General features: G+C 38.8%; 1 protein-coding gene across 1 annotated transcript in view; it reads left to right on the forward strand.

Moving 5' to 3' along the window:
* Positions 1 to 16,177, forward strand: part of PTPRM (protein tyrosine phosphatase receptor type M) — a 443,651-nt gene that overhangs the window by 411,596 nt on the left and 15,878 nt on the right. Inside the window, exons 24-26 of the mRNA XM_030477498.2 lie at positions 10,303 to 10,419; positions 15,060 to 15,214; positions 15,516 to 15,651. Of these exons, the coding sequence (XP_030333358.2) occupies positions 10,303 to 10,419; positions 15,060 to 15,214; positions 15,516 to 15,651 (408 nt within the window). The remainder of the gene's footprint in view (positions 1 to 10,302; positions 10,420 to 15,059; positions 15,215 to 15,515; positions 15,652 to 16,177) is intronic.

The following is a 16,177-nucleotide window of genomic DNA, read 5'->3' on the forward strand; positions in this document are numbered from 1 at the left end:
TCTGTGCCACCTTGATTAGTAATGATTTTAATGGACCTTTTGGTAGCATTCCTGCAGAGCAAACCTTGTAACCTTCCCAACCTTGAAGTTTTCTATTTCAGTTGCTGTTGCTGGTATAAGATTTATAGAGGTTTATTATTTATATTTTTTAACCCTCTTGACCCATTGTAAGCTGAGGAGGAAAAAATTCTTTATATTTTCAGGGAAGAGGAATTTGTATTTAACATGTTTGCCACAGAGTGTACATCCTTCATGAATTAATCATTAAGGGGGCGTATGTGTATTTGTTTACCAGCACTGGCTGGATAGTCATTAAATCAGTGCTAGGAACTTGCTTCTTGCCCTGGAGCATTAAGCATCAGGATTGTTTTAATTGCGGATGGAGGAATCACCATGAGGCTGTCCCTAATGCAAGCACCTGCTGCAAATGGCTCAGTCCCCACATTACCCTCCAGCAGGGTCTGGGTACATCTGCCAATATCTGTCATTATCTGAGGCACACTTGTCAAAACCATGCATCCCTTTAAGCTCTTGTGTGTTCCAGCAAGGGACCCTTGTCAGAGTTTCTGGCACCTGCAGACTGCTATGCACCTGGTATTTAAATGGCACAGAAATGTGTTATGATTGTTTTCTCTCTTTAATGAATCCACCTGAGGGACATTTAGCTCTTTATCTAGTAGCCTGTTACCCAGTCACTCACATTTACACTGCTTGTGTGGAAATTCAGAACTCACTTGTGCTGTTATACTAATCCATCTGCCAAAAGTCTTATCACAAAATCTGCAGGGCTCCCAGAGGAGGCTTTTGTACTGGTAATTTAAGCTAATGATTTCTAAACATATTTAGTCAGTTTTATGAAGACCTCATTAGAATGTGACTGTTTATTAAAAATCTAAATGAGGTCTCGCAGTCATTTAGAAAAATCATTGCAGAGTTGCATGAACGGTTCTTTGATAATGGGTGATGATGTGTTTGTTAGTTAAGATTGGCCTAGGTTGACATAAGAACTTTTACAAGAAAAACTAAACAAATAAGCAACCCTTGTAGCAGCCTTTGGAAAAAAAAAAAGTCTCTGTCATCTTCATGCTAGAGTCAACAACTTTCCACTCACAATGAAGTTCACAATAAAGGAATGACAAGTAATTAATGGTATAATATGGCTACATTTTAGTGCAAGAATCATAATTCTCCAAACCACACACTAACAAGCAAAAAAAACCAAAACCAAGACTCATAAAAATATATCAGTGTGACCCTAAGGTATTTCAAAATAATATATTTGGGATTATATTAATGCAAGAGGTTTGCAAGTGGTAAAGCAACTGAAGATAGAAGTGAAATTTCAGACAAAAATCTTTTCCTGAGAGACTTCGCATACTCTGGTGGATTGTTCTAGACGAAACAAAACTTTTTGTCCCAGTAGTGTAGGCATGATCAGAAAATGGACACAAAAGAACATCTTGCTTACTCCCAAGAGACTGCTCCCAAGTACAGGCTCCAAAAGACAGACCTGGATCCTTCCATGGAAAGCAGTGGGAACTATATCAAGGTCTTTATGTACTGGCCAAAGTCTCTGGTTGCTTCTTGAAGTGTTTCAATGTTTGCACACATTGGAACATTTCTTTTCTCCTTAAAGTTATTTTGGGAAGATTTAGGATATATTCAGTTGTGCCATCTAGCTGTCACCTCCGTCTTTGCTCTTGTTGGGCTGGTACTAATACTTGGTTGGCAGAATCAAACTTGGCATGTCACATCATTTATTATTTGTCAGTAGTCACTGTCTCTCCTACTCTTTTTTTTTTCGCTTAAGGCAGGAGAAATTTAGTAATATCTGATTAATCAGTGGTGAAATGCACTGATGAAATTCAGTGGAGGTGGTTAATACATAAATGTGCTGCAAGGACTCATGACTGTCTATCATGCTTTTAATATAACAAAGTATTTACAAACAAAATCACTAGAAATAATTACAAAAAATAAAGCCTCACCCCAGGAGCATAGTAATTACAGTAATTAGAGTTTCTCAATTATTATCCAGAATTAGAAAACTGCCAGTGCTAATAGTGTTAATAAGCACACAAAAGACCCTTTTTTTGAAAGGAGGCAAGGTTGACTACAACAGAATGGATGTGACATAAACAGGGCAATGAAGGTCAGCCGTAGACTGGTAAATAGCCCCTGTGCCTGCCCACATGCCTTAGCTCTCAGGAAAGCACAACACTCTTGAGAGATCAGGTGGCAGTGAGAGGCTGTTTTGGCAGTGCTATCTCACACTCCTCCTGGGTTACTTTTCCCTCCCAGGAGCCAACAGGGCTGTATCTGCATAGTGAAAAAGAAAGAACACAGTGGTGACTTAGCTTTTCCTTTGCCTGTTTTACTGGACCTGAGGTTGACATGTTATGTACATGGCACTCTTATCTGCCTTGCTGCAAACTGTTGATGGTTTGACTTTTCATGCTGAAGAGTGTTGGGGTCCACATGAGACTGAGGAGACCCATACAGTGGTCTTTCGACAGAGAAGGAATATCTCCTCGATGCTGGCTGGCTGAAAAGCATTCCCTGTTGTAACGTAACATCTGTCAAAAAAGAGTTTTCTTCTCAGGATAGACTGTATAGATCCTGCCCTAAACAGTCATATGTTCTTGGGCCTTGGGTGCTCAGGATGTGCAGCCTTGATCATCATTCAAGAGACATTTCTAAACCAGATACGAATATGTTTCCTTAACAAACAAAACCCAGATGTCCTTCTGTTGAACCAGGTCTTCTTCAGATCCACCTGATAATCTGTTTCTGCTATAGGCAGACATTAGACATCCAAGAAAAACTGCCAATTAAAGCCCTGTCCAAAAACTTCTTACTGAAAGTATATTGCAAGAACTAAATGAAAACTTTGAATGAAATTCCAGCAACATAAAAACTGCAGAATTTCCAATGGACTTGCCACATATTCTTAGAATAAAAGAGGAATTTTTCAACGCAAAGCTGTTATGAATCTTGAACTTTATGCATTTACAAGTTTTGAAACTCTTCCATGTGGAAGAACCCTCTAATAAACAAAGGTAGATTCAAATTGTATTTAAGATTCAGATCAGCTATTACAGAGATATTGCAGAGGTGAAACACGGTAACTCTTTAATACATCACACAAACAGCACTTTTGCATGTGGTACAAATAGAAGAACACTATCTAATTGAAACTGCCTCTAAATGTAATAAGCCAAATCACCTACATTGGATTTAGTTCAGGATACTGGCATTAATTCTCCTTAGAAGATGTGCCAAAGAGTTTCTAAGCTTACTGGTAACTAAGATGTCATTTTAACTTTTCTACTGAAAGAAACCACATTTTATAAATGAGAAGGAGAAAGGTTGCTATATGAAACCCTTCCCTACCTCTAGGTAATTCTAATCTCAGCTTCTAAAAACCTATAGTGTCCTTCACCATCTAGAGAAGACTTTTTTCTCAATAATGTTTACCCAGAAAACCTGGGACCTGTGCTTATGGTTCATATGTGTTATTATGTATTCTGCTGTTACACTTTTGGTTTCACTGTCATTTCAGTTTCTCTTGTGGATAGAGTTTATAATTCCAAGAGTATCAGTGAGAAAAAAAGAAAACCATCATAACTTAAAACTATTGTTAGTCATTCAAATCAGTGAACCCTTCTAGTCAGCAAAACAGATTTCAGCTTTCTAGACTTCTAACCAGAAATAACAAGTTAGCATTACTCTATTATGTGTACCCAGGGAGAAGCCCTTAGGGAAAAAAAAAATTGGCAGTTCTTCAGCAAAGAAAAGGAAGGACTCTGCAATCATTTAATAAAGTTGTCCCCAGATTAGCAGTGTTATCATCATCAAACGGGACATCAATTTACAAGTGCTCAGAAGTGTCCCATGTCACTCAAAGCAGACATGGTTGCAGTCCTTAGTGTTTTGATGCATTCTTGTTGCCAGTAAAAGCTATGTTTCAAAGAATTTTAATCAACAGAGATTAATATCTTAATGCTCACTAATCCAATTGAGATAATTCACTTTGAGGAATAAATAAAAGAGGTTTAAGGATACACAAATGCATTGACCCCCTTCTTGCATTAGCCACTGAAGTGCTGCAAGTATAAGTGCAGTTTGCAAAGAGGGCTTCAAGTTCTTCTTTGAAATGTTGGGGCTAGCAAAATGGCTTCATCACTGCAACTTTCCTCACCTCAGCAGCCTCATGAAATTAATCTCTCAGTCTCTCCCTATAGCAAAAAGTATCCTGGAGGCACTGACAGAATTTTACTGTGCCCAGTAGAGTAACAGGTAGAGCTTTCAAACCTAACAAACATCAGATGATCAGGTTTTTGAGCTAGAAGGCAATCTGCTAACTTGGTGATGCTTTGTAGCTCAACTAATGTCATGATTCTGCTCTTGGAATGGAGCACAGGCTGTTCTGCTCAATGTAGGCACATCAGGTCCTCAGAGCACAGGATCTAAGCAATATGCCCATAATTTCACAGTTGTGTAAGGGATTAAGACAGGCTTTGAGGAGCTCCAGCTAATCCTGTAACCATCCTTCATCTTGGCATGGGACCATCCTTCTCATGTGTTCTGTGCTCAGCCTTTCTTTCTCCAGGGCTTTACTAAGGTGAAATAATTTACAGCCTTTTTTAATGGCCAGTGGGAAACAAAACTGCCTAAATGTAAGAAATGAAATAGAGGTAATCCATATTCTTCTGTTGGTATTAGCAATGGAGGCAGGAACACTACAACAGCTTTACCTTGGGTTACCTTTACCCTAAAGCAATTCTTGTAGACTTAATTCAGTTTTATGGCCAAAGGAAGGCCACACCATGTGTTTGGCCCATCAGCTTAATTTCATCTAACTCAAGCCGCTGGGTTGGTGGCATGCTAACAGTATATTGGATTCTTAAGAAAAAACAAATTGGGCTCATTCCCCCAGGTGGAAAGCATTAATGTGTGGCTACTACTGGAATGTCTAGAAAACCAGCTATTCTGGACAGAAATTGAATAAGAGTGTATCCACCAAGCAACCTAGGGTTGCGCTGCTGGGGCAGCATAGGGCAGCAGAAGGTGAATTATGTCAGCTCTGAGTCGTCACTAGAAGAAGTTAGTCTGAGCTAGGAAAATTCATGAAGACATCTCTCCCCCTCTGGGAGCTGTGAACAATATAAAGACTTCTGCCTGTCTTTATACAGATCCATTCATCTAATGGTGCCAAACAGTATCTTAAATGTTGTATTTCTCTTCCATACCTCTTTTAGAAAACTGTAAAATGAGGTATAAATCAATTAACTGACTTGCTCAAAAGCAAACAAAGAAAATTAGAAAAAGAAAGACTGGGTTTTATCATCTGTCAAAGGTTGTTTTATAACTTATAAAATGTTCTTAAATCACAATACATTTTTTATTTGAAAAGTATTTAAATAAAAATAGTTTAAATTATCGGATGCCCTTTTACTTCAAGTCAGCCAAATAAAAGTATATGATGTTATCCTAGCTACATCTGTAAAATCTGTTAAAAATTTTCACCGGTGAGCTTGGTTGGCTATTTCACTTTATATCGTAGAGGTTTCACTTCAAAATTTATGTCTGACATCATCATTACTTAGTTCAGGATTAATTTTAAATTAGAATGTGTAATACTGCTCTTCACTAACCACAATCCATGCAGTGCATAGCCAGTTATATCACCTTTTAGCTAAGAATATTTCAGAATCAAAGGGAATTGGAAACTTTGAATAATAAGTGTTATTTAAACTGTTCTGTACGAACTGCAAAGTATATTTCACAGCCAGCTCACATATTAATTCTGTAATATTCCTCCTATTCCAAGCCTCTAAGTAAATGAGTTACTGTCCTGGCTTTCATACTGCCTTTAGCTAGATGTGTCTCATTGCCAAATGGCTAAATACACAGCTTCGGAAGTCACAATTTGTGTTCATTAGCTGTCCACTGCCTACATTGTTTGTTATATTTAGAAGTAAGAACAACTTTCCACATTCATTTCTAATTCTTAGTTTCTCACATTGGACTATTTTGCTGGGGGACGGAGATAGGGGGTGGAAGTAGATAATCATATTCTCCAAATTTCTGAAATTATTAGCAAAATAAACATGTTTGGAACAACTGGACAGTGTGCCTTGGGATGAATAGATTAAACCAGAGCATTTTCATTATGTGTCTGGCAATCACCCTTTCATCTCATCTTGTGATGAACATCTGTATTTTTTGGCACATTGTTAGGATATAAATGTGGAGTGTATCTGAACAAACTCTCAATTATAGTTCTGTTCAGATGAGATTTCAAAATTATGTTTTCTACTTTGTGGATGATATTTACTGTTGTGGTAGCAACTGCATGAAAAAACCCAAAACCCTAATGCATTTAATATTCAGTTCTGGATTCATGTATCAATTATTTAGCTAAACCTTCTGTTAGTAGGTTTTTTTGTAAAACATGTACCAAATGTTTATAAAAAAAGGAAAGAGATTCGTCAAGTTACAGTAGCTAAAGCTGTGCTAAAAAGAAAAAATGAACATATGTTACCAACAGTGTTTCTCGTATTTGATGAGTGAAACCATATTCTATTTTGTTGCAATTGTCTTTCCTTGTGCAAATAAAGGCCCTGATCCAATAAACATTTATAAGTGTGATTTTGATTTTCACTATTTAATCTACTTGTGTCTTTAAGACACTTTAGCATTTATTTTAGAGGTCCTGGAGGAGATGGGAGACTGGTCTTGAAGCATTTACTTAACTTCTGGCTCATCAGGAGTCCACAGAGTTCCCATGTCTAGAGCTCAGCAAGTGCAGCAGCGTTGCAGAACAAGAGCCAAAAGTAGAAAAAAAGCCTGAATTTAAAAAAAAAAAAAAAAAATGGAAGAAGTTTATCCCCCTCCCACTCCCCTCCCAGTGAGTGAATCATTTAGTGTTGGTCTGTGGCTCTGGCACCATTCCAATGCTGTAACAGCCCCTTATTCCACTTGGGAGAGTTTTCGGGAAATTGTGTTGTCATGGATCCTTCTGCTCAGCTCCAGTCTGCTCCGTGCCCAAAATCCCCTGCAGCAGAGTAAGAAATCCCCAGTGAGCCTGAGCTGCATGAAGCACAAAAGGCTATAACTTCTGTGCAACATTCCCTCATGCTTCCCTAATTATTCCACTGGATCATCTTAAATAAGGTTTAAAAAAAGAATGGAAACATATCCAACAGTTGAAGCATAAGAAGATGGTACTGTGCTCTTCTAAATTGGTCTTTCTAAATGTCCCTAGTTCTTAGTCATAATCCAGACTGTCTAGACTTACCAAGTTAGAAACAGGCATGTTTTCCTTCAAGGCTGAGCAATTTAATTCAACCAGGATTCTTTTCTTTTTTTCCCCGATTGTTTATTTTACTAAACTAGAGCTGTTTTGAGGATGGTAGGCACCCATCAGAAAGAAACAAGGCTAAAGTTAGCAACAAAGAGACATGTTAATCAGCAGTGCTGTGGCTAGGATCACTGCTGCAGCTGCTCCCTTCCTACGTGCATTGACTGACTTCATGTGGTTCAGGTTCCACCTATGGAAAGGATGAATGAACAGGCAGAAAAAGGGAATCAGCTCCGGAGATGGGGTTGTCAGTGGGCTGCTCCAGTCCAGAGGCAGTGTGAATTGCCTTACTCTGCATGGAAGGTCAAGAAATTATCTTAGCATAGGTAGGAAAACTCTGTTTCAGAGAGTTCCCAGCAGTGATGATAAAAGGGTCAATTTGCTAGTCTAAGGGATTGGAACAATGTGAATTTTCTGGATTATTTTAACAACACAGACAAAACAACAAGCATTCAATGTTTTTCTCTTAGCTCCTATCAGAGGATTTTTGGAAATATATCCAAACAAGATAATATCTGAATAAATAGCAAGTAGATGCAACAGTAGATAGCAGCAGCAACTACCGAACTGCTTGCAGCGACGTTTAATGCTTTCGAAATGGTTGTTCATTGCTTACAGCTGATAGATACACTTTAGAGATGAATACCCATTTGCCAGAGATTCCGTCATTTAGGTGACCTGGGACTGGCCCTCGGCTTGGTCCTTGGCTGGTGGAAACCTTCTCATCCACACTGACACCCTGTCAGCTTGCTGGCTGGTGAGCATGGGGTGGGGGGGATAAATCTTGCTACCCTTGCCCCCGGTACAGGAGGGCTGAGCACTGTGAGGGCTAATCAGTGTGCCAGCTCCAAGCCTCTCACTATGGCAGGGAGCCATATAACCTGCCAGTTGTCCTGAAAACATGCCTAATACCAGATGAAATGTGAAGAAGATAAAGAATTTCTCCTCACCAATACTAATGCAGTTACTAGGTCTGAAGACAAACTTAGAGAAATAAAAACCTGCTTATAGCTACCTGAACTTCTACTCTAGGAGCTTTCCATCAGCTGTGTAAGCAGGAATAAGCTGTTAGGATGCTTGTATAATTTTGTGGCTGGGAGCCAGGGCTTACAACTAGGCTACTTTTTTTTCCTCTGAAGAGGATCCTGATGTGGGGCTGTGTTTTTCTAGCCCTTCAACTCAGTTCTAGTCAGATTCAAATTTAGCCTGCTAAACCCAGGAAAGCGGAAAGGGCTATGGACCCTGCCTGGAAAAACCTTTTATTTTATCAGCTCATGTTACTACTTTGATGTGTCAAGACCTCTGTTCTGTCCAGACAGTAAAGAGGGGTTGTACATGATTATCAGCTATGTAATTTGAAACAAATTTTTAAGGGAAGTATTTTCTTCTGCCTGACAGGACAAGGTTTGACTCTCTGCGTAATCCTTATAAACCAAACCTGGAGTTTGTATAAGTATATCATTGGAATCATGCATTACAGTTTTCACTGTATGCTTACACACACATTCATCAGTCCTACCTTTTGCTCAAAACTGGACATGATAGTAATCCAAATATTTTGGCATGAAAATAGGTTTGAGAAATACTCTACACATTGTGAAGTTTAATTTTTTTTATTTTCCTATCAGTTTTCCATTGAATATTTTAAGTGTTTGGGTTTTTTACCCAACCCATTTAAGTGTATATTTAAGTAAGCCACTAGATTTACATATGTTAAAAGATGCATTTTAAGTTTTCCCGTTGGTGAAAGAAAGAGAGAAAAAGAGAGACCATTCCATGCAGCAGATGTGTAACAGATGCTACTTCTAGCACGTGCTGCACTACTGGACGATGGCCAGATGCTGTGGTGATAGCATAGCTATTACCATGGTAGAGCAGAATAAAAGAGATATATAGAAGTAATGTGTTAGGTTCCCCGCCCACCACCTTGTCCACATAAATGGGAAGTTCTTAAGTCTGTCAGCTATCTACATCATCATATACAGAGCCCACAACCCCTACTCTAAAAATAATGGAAATAATAGTGCTTGTTTGAATGCATTAAATAGTGTAAAGTCTGTCCCATCTAGACCACACCAGGGCTCAGAAAATCTGAAACACAGTTCACGAAACCCACCTTCTTTCTGTCTCCATATCCCACGATGAATCTGCCAAAAGAGCAGAGCTCCAGAAGCCTACTGAAATGAGTAGGGGGGAAAGAGGAATTCAGTTCACCTGACTTCAGCCATCAAGAAGCCAAACACCTAGGCAGAGGCAGTCATCTGAACTCTTTTCATAGTTAACAAAAATAAAGGCACCTTTAGAAGGCATTAGTGCTACTCGTCTTGGTTTGAGCTAAGTGAGATGGGTCCTACCCATAGTGTTTGGGGTCCTCTAGTGAATTGATGTTAAAGCTCAGACATAAAACACATCTCTTGTCTTCAAGTGTTGAGTTTCGCCATTTGACTTCTCATCAGTTCCTTTGCAAAGTTAATCTGAGAAAACATACTTTCCTAACAGTAGAGAAGATCCTTCCTGTCTGAAAAACACATTTTCATTTTTTAAGATAGGAAGATATTTTTGAGATGAGTCACCAACTAGAGGTTGGGGAAAAAGCCTTCTGATGGTAGTTGTCCCTCTGGGCACATCCTGCATTGGAAACCACAGGAAAGGAGCAGACAGTCTGAGTTGTGCAGGGCATAAATGTCCCTTGTGCTCCATACAGATTTGCCTTACTTCACCAGCCAGAACACAAATCTCACCTGCAACTCTGAAAGCTGTCTTAAAAATAGAAGAGGCAATGTCCCTTAAACATTAATCATTTTCACATGCAGAAAATGTGACTGCTTTGCACATGATTGCATTTTAAAACAGAAATCATTTCACAGAAAACAGAATAGATTCAGCATGAACCTTCTAAAATAAATGACCCTTAATTTCTTTTGTATTTTTTAAAGGTCAAGTGCTGCAAATACTGGCCAGATGACACAGAGATATATAAAGACATTAAAGTTACCCTAATAGAAACAGAGCTCCTGGCTGAATATGTGATTCGAACATTTGCAGTAGAAAAGGTAAGTTTCTAAATTCAGTTTTCTTAAATACAGTGGTATCTGCCTAAGTTACTTATATACAAATTCAACATAGAAAAGTTAAATCTTTTGACTGATAGCCTGGTTTCATAGCTATTTTTTTGGGTATACGACTACCGCCCTCTTATGGTAAACTGGTTTTTTTCTTTCAATGCAGCAACTTTTCTGTGCTTTCCATCACTGTTGGCCCCTGCCTGAGTTAGAAAAAGTGATGTTCCTTGCCTGGGAGAAATCGAAGCCTCCCTCCCAGCAATCAATTGAGAAACACATTCGTGCTGTTTTCCTATCTTATGTTCCCTACAATCATTTCTGTCTGTACCAGAGGCTGCATGCACCCTTATTTAGAAGTCCATGCTGGAGAATACTGTTATCTGTTGGGACGATGTGTTCCTGGTCTGCAGTGGCATAGCTGTAACAGACTAATTTTCTTCTCAATGCAATTTCACTTTTCATGTGGAATCATCTTTATATGGAGAATTCAAATCAGCATGTTGTATTACTGATAGTTAGAATAATGCCATTAATTTGTTCTATGCTTACTAGATCTTATAGCTCTCCCAAAGCAGCTAGCTATATATGGACAACATGCAATTAACAAATAAGGTACTTGCTGAAAGCAAGAACAAACAGGGCCAGTCAATGCTGAAGTGTGTCGTGCATTTTGTGTCAATTCATGGCTTTTACTCAGAGTTCATTAAATGACAGAAATGTTTTAACTGTATGTATCAAGACTCATTTGAGTTGCAGAACAACAAGGAAAGAGCCTCTTCGGAAGACTTGATATTCCTAATGGAGCACTGAAGTGGTGTTCTCTCAGTATCACCATTAGATTTCAACTAATTAGCTAAGAAAACTCCTTTTGATTTAGGTGCAGTACCTATGATATACTGGTTCTGTCAAATGATGAAATAGTATTCAATTGCAGGTTTGAAGAACATAATCTTTAGCATCAAAGAATCCTGCACCCAGGTAGATGAAACTGCCAAAAAGAGACGACCCAGCAGGGACTCTGTACATATATCCATAGTAACAAAGGAATTGGGTTGGTTTTTTTTTCCTGTTTTATTCTTCAGTCTAATACTAAAATATGCATCAATACAGCAACCTGAGGGTAGTGATAATAGAATTACGTGGTTTGAATGAACAGAAATATTGTATCATGTTTACCACTATACATACTGTACATCGAATTTATTCAAGCCTGTTGTTTCTGTGCATTTAGATATTTTTAATAAACAGATGAGAAATGGTGGCTACACTTTGAAGTAGATGAAGAGTTGGTTGATTTCTATTCTGCAAATTTTAAGCCCATTCTTTGATGTTAGCTTTTCACTTCTTAACTGGGACTGGAAAAAAAGACTAGAGGATTTTACAGTTGAACATAACCAGACTGTCTTGAATAAGTGCATTAGAACAGATAGAGATAAAAGGCACTAAACATTTTATTTCTTAAAAAAAAATCTCCATCTGAGAAGATTTCATTTAGACACTGCTTTTTAATAGTTGGTAGTTTTTCAGTAAGCCTCTAAAAGCAGCATCAGTGTAGTTTAAGTAAAGTACTGTTGTTTTTACCCTATTTTCCATATTTTTTAACTCTTCCAATGGTACTGGAAGGTCAAGTCTCTACATCTCTTCCACCATAATTCTCCTAAATTTATGTTTCTGATCTACTGGAACTTACACTTTTCAGCCTAATACAAGCTGAATGATGAGAGACAGTGCACCCTAACCAAATCTGCAGATAATACTAAGTGAAAGATGGTGTTGAAATGCTGAAGATTGGAGCCTCGGTTCTTTTGGACTTGAAGATTTGGCCAACAAAAACTTTAGTGATTCAACAAGGGAAAATGCTAAGTTCTGTGCCTTTGGTGGACTAGCCCCACGTGTCAGTACAGGCTGTGACACCCAAGATTATTAAGAATGTAGGACATATAAGCTGAAAGGGAGATTAAAAGAACTGGCCTTTTTCAGTGTGGTAGAGATGAGGAGGAGGGGTAAGGAATATCTTATTTCATCTGCAACTGCTTCAAAGGCGTTTAGAAAATCAGGGCCACCAAATTCTTCTCTTCATTCTTCTCAATGGTAGCAGATAGCAAACCAAGTGGCAACAGCCAAGAAGTTGCAGCATGGAGGACTTGCAATGGAAAACTCCTTCAGGAGGAGGGCAGCGCAGTGCTGGAGCAGGTTACTCAGAAAAAGTTGTGGAATCTCCACAACTTGTGATTTTTGGAGGTCATCAAGGCTCAGCTAGATAGATCTCATGTTGACCATAGACCCACTCTGAGTGAGAGGTTGGACTAAAGACCTCCAGAAGTCCCTTTTGAACATCTTTTCTATTTGTGGATGAACATCTCATACCTACTCCTCAGGTACAATTTAGAAGTTGATTTGTTTGGGGAGAAATTGATCACTTATTTTTATATATATATTTTTTTAATGGCTATTTGGTAATTATTGAGGATTAGGGGGATAATGCTAAGAAAATTGAACCCAAAATTACACTCTGATTCTGAAAGCCACTTCCTAGATATGCTTCATGTTGTGTACATAAGCAGTTCCTCTGGAGCAGTTCCTTTACAGTGCAAGAGTTAACTCAGATGAATTACTCAGAGCAGCACCATAAGTATTTGTAGCATTTATTAACATCCTAGGGTTTGTTAGCAATGTATACCACTTTCTGTTTGTTTCAGCTGAAAGAAAAAGCAAAAAATACAGTCTCCAAGCTGAGCATATGCTTTTATGATTCATGCAATTGTGTTGCTATTTTGGGTCTCGAAACCAGCAGGGAAGCTACAGACATGAAAATCATTCTTTTGTAGGCATAATAAGCAAACCCATTATAAAAGTACCCTATATGCAATACCTTTTCTAAGCAGCTGAGTGTTACCAATGATAGACAAAAACGCAGTCAGCATGACAGACAGCATTTTCAAAACTAATGCAGAAGATATATAGGACATATCCTGTGTACATATTGTGCAAGAGCTGGGCACATTATTTTGGAGGGGCAGTTTACTTTTTGTAAATCGCTTGAAAATCAAGTCTGTGTGCAGCACTAAGAATTTGTGTGGGGTACTCATTTCAGTCCTCAGTTTGTATAGTCATAACATTGCTTTTTTGTATGGGATCTTTGTTTCTTGGGGGATTGTGGGCAGTTGTTACGAGCAATATAAAAGTGTTTGGGACATGGATACCCCACCTACGCACAGCTATTTATGGAGTTGGAGGCCTTGCTTGTAGTAGCAAAAAGACACGTTAACTAACACACTCTGAAATCCCCAGAGTACAGGGACCAAATTGTATTTGAATGTGTTTGCTAGACTGTCTTAAAATGCAAATTACTTTGTCTATTCCTGAGTTTCAATATGTTCTTAAATAGTTTTTTAGGACATAAGGTCATTTCTGTTGCAAGGGTGTGATTTCAGTCTACATCAGTGTCGCATATACTGTTCATCTTCTCCCTTGCCTGCCTTTTTGTATCATAGTTTCTAAGGGAGATGAACGTGGATATTCCTCTGAGCAGATACCCAGACTCCACAGACCCACAGCCTGAGCTATCAGAGCATCAGGACTCCAAGATAAACCACTCCCACTCCAGTCATGTAGCATGGCCAAAATTTCACAACCATTGAAAATCCCAGACTCTTTTAGCTTGCATAGTAGCAAAAAATTAGGAAGTTTATACTGCTTCATTATGCAGAGAGAATTAGACCTGTTATATGCAAACTAGCTCAAGACAGGTAATACATCTTTAAGAAGAAAACCTGTAAACCACCATTTATTAATACCATTGACATTTAGTCCAGCTTAGACATGATATGTCATAATTTTGCTGTTTGCTTACAAAATATGTATGATGGACTCTGGTCTGTGGATTTCTAATGAGAATAAAATACTGGCAGCTACATTTTTAGACAGGGAAGAGGAAATACAAGCACTAAAAAAACCAAATTTAGCACACACACCTCTAATATTCAGGCTGCTCCAGAAATTCATATGGGAAATTACTTAAACAATCAGCTTTTTGATTACCTGTCTCACCATATCCATGTCCTTCTAGACTGTGGCAAGACACTTGAAAGGTGAACATGTGGAGGGCTACAAACACAGACACTATGATTGGAGGTGCAAAAAGATTTCTTCCTATTCCACTATGTTTTTCAGACCAATAAGGAGAATTATGCTGAAGCTATAGTTCCTTGAAGTCAGCAGCAAAACTCCTATGGAGAGCAGTGGGGAAAAAAATGTCATCTGTGCTGTATGTTCATGGCCTTGCTGCTGACCTGTTCTGTGAACATGGCTTGCATCTTAAGGCCACAGTTTTCAAAGCAGCCTAGTGCTTAAATGTAGAGACGTAGATCTATCTTGTTGCTAAAAGTTTCTAAGCAAGCTAGTGCTAAATTACTCATTTTTGTTGTAAGGCTTTGAAACCAGTTGATATGTAACCTTTGAACTTGCTCTTCTGCTTTGAGAAAGCTCTCCAACAGTCTGTACAGATTGTATTGGTAGGGGGTGGATGCTTTTCAGCAAGGCTCAGGCTTTTGAAGTTACATTCTTACGAAGTCACTCATCCAGTTTCTTTCACATTCCAGTTTGTTTTTCAACCCTTGTCTTTTCAACAGAGAGGTGCTCATGAGATTCGAGAAATTCGGCAGTTTCACTTCACTGGCTGGCCAGACCACGGTGTACCATACCATGCGACAGGCCTGCTGGGATTTGTACGGCAGGTCAAATCCAAGAGCCCACCAAATGCTGGCCCTCTGGTTGTTCACTGTAGGTAGGTAGAACAGAAATCCCTCTGTTGCATTGTTCACTATACTCCAGACGTACTTTTGCTTCTCCTGCACTGTGTAATCCCCACACAGGTTGCTGAAGCCACCGGAGCTCTACCCACAATAACTTAATACCTAAAGTATAAACAAGAATGGAAAAACTGAGTCTGAGGTCCTGCAAATGCCCAAATGCAAGGCTCAATTTCAGTAATCATCCCACTGATCAAGTACCTGCAAGATGAACCCTTACTCTTTAAGCTTTCCAATACACTGCTGAACATTAACTGTGCTCTTCTTTTACTTTAGTGCGGGTGCTGGCAGAACTGGATGCTTCATTGTTATTGACATCATGCTAGATATGGCAGAAAGAGAAGGTGTTGTAGACATATACAATTGCGTGAGAGAGCTTCGATCTCGGAGAGTTAACATGGTGCAGACCGAGGTATTGTTAATCTACTGGAATAGTGCCTTATGCTTTGCAAGAGAAACTATTATTCTGGCCCATAAAGCTAGGGCCCCTCTGTGGTTGACACCATCCAGAACGTAGTTTATTCAGTCATAAGCAGAAAAAATATCTACGTGCAGACCTGAAGAGCCACTGCCAAATAAGCGCACAGTTATGCTGCACTTAAGGTTCACAATGTTTTTTTTTTTTAAAAAGGAAAATCATAAGTATTTCCTTTCTGGGAAGGATTCATTCTGGAGTACATCTTATTGAGTCTCAGTTATGTGATAGCACCTATAGAACTGTGCAGAGGAATGGGAATACCAGAAACATTCTGAGTTTTATTCTGGAGTTTTACTGCACTTCTGTTTGTACTTGTAACTAGTTTGAGTCAATCCTTCTATATTAATTTCTAAATGAGTGGAATGAAGTTTTATGAACTGCTGTTGTTCCTTCTGGTCTTGCTTCCATGCTGGTAAAGTCAGAGAGAATTAGTGGCAACCATAATAGTTGTTACTGTTTA

The sequence above is a fragment of the Strigops habroptila genome, chromosome 1 (genome assembly GCF_004027225.2).
Source record: "Strigops habroptila isolate Jane chromosome 1, bStrHab1.2.pri, whole genome shotgun sequence".
Taxonomy (NCBI): domain Eukaryota; kingdom Metazoa; phylum Chordata; class Aves; order Psittaciformes; family Psittacidae; genus Strigops; species Strigops habroptila.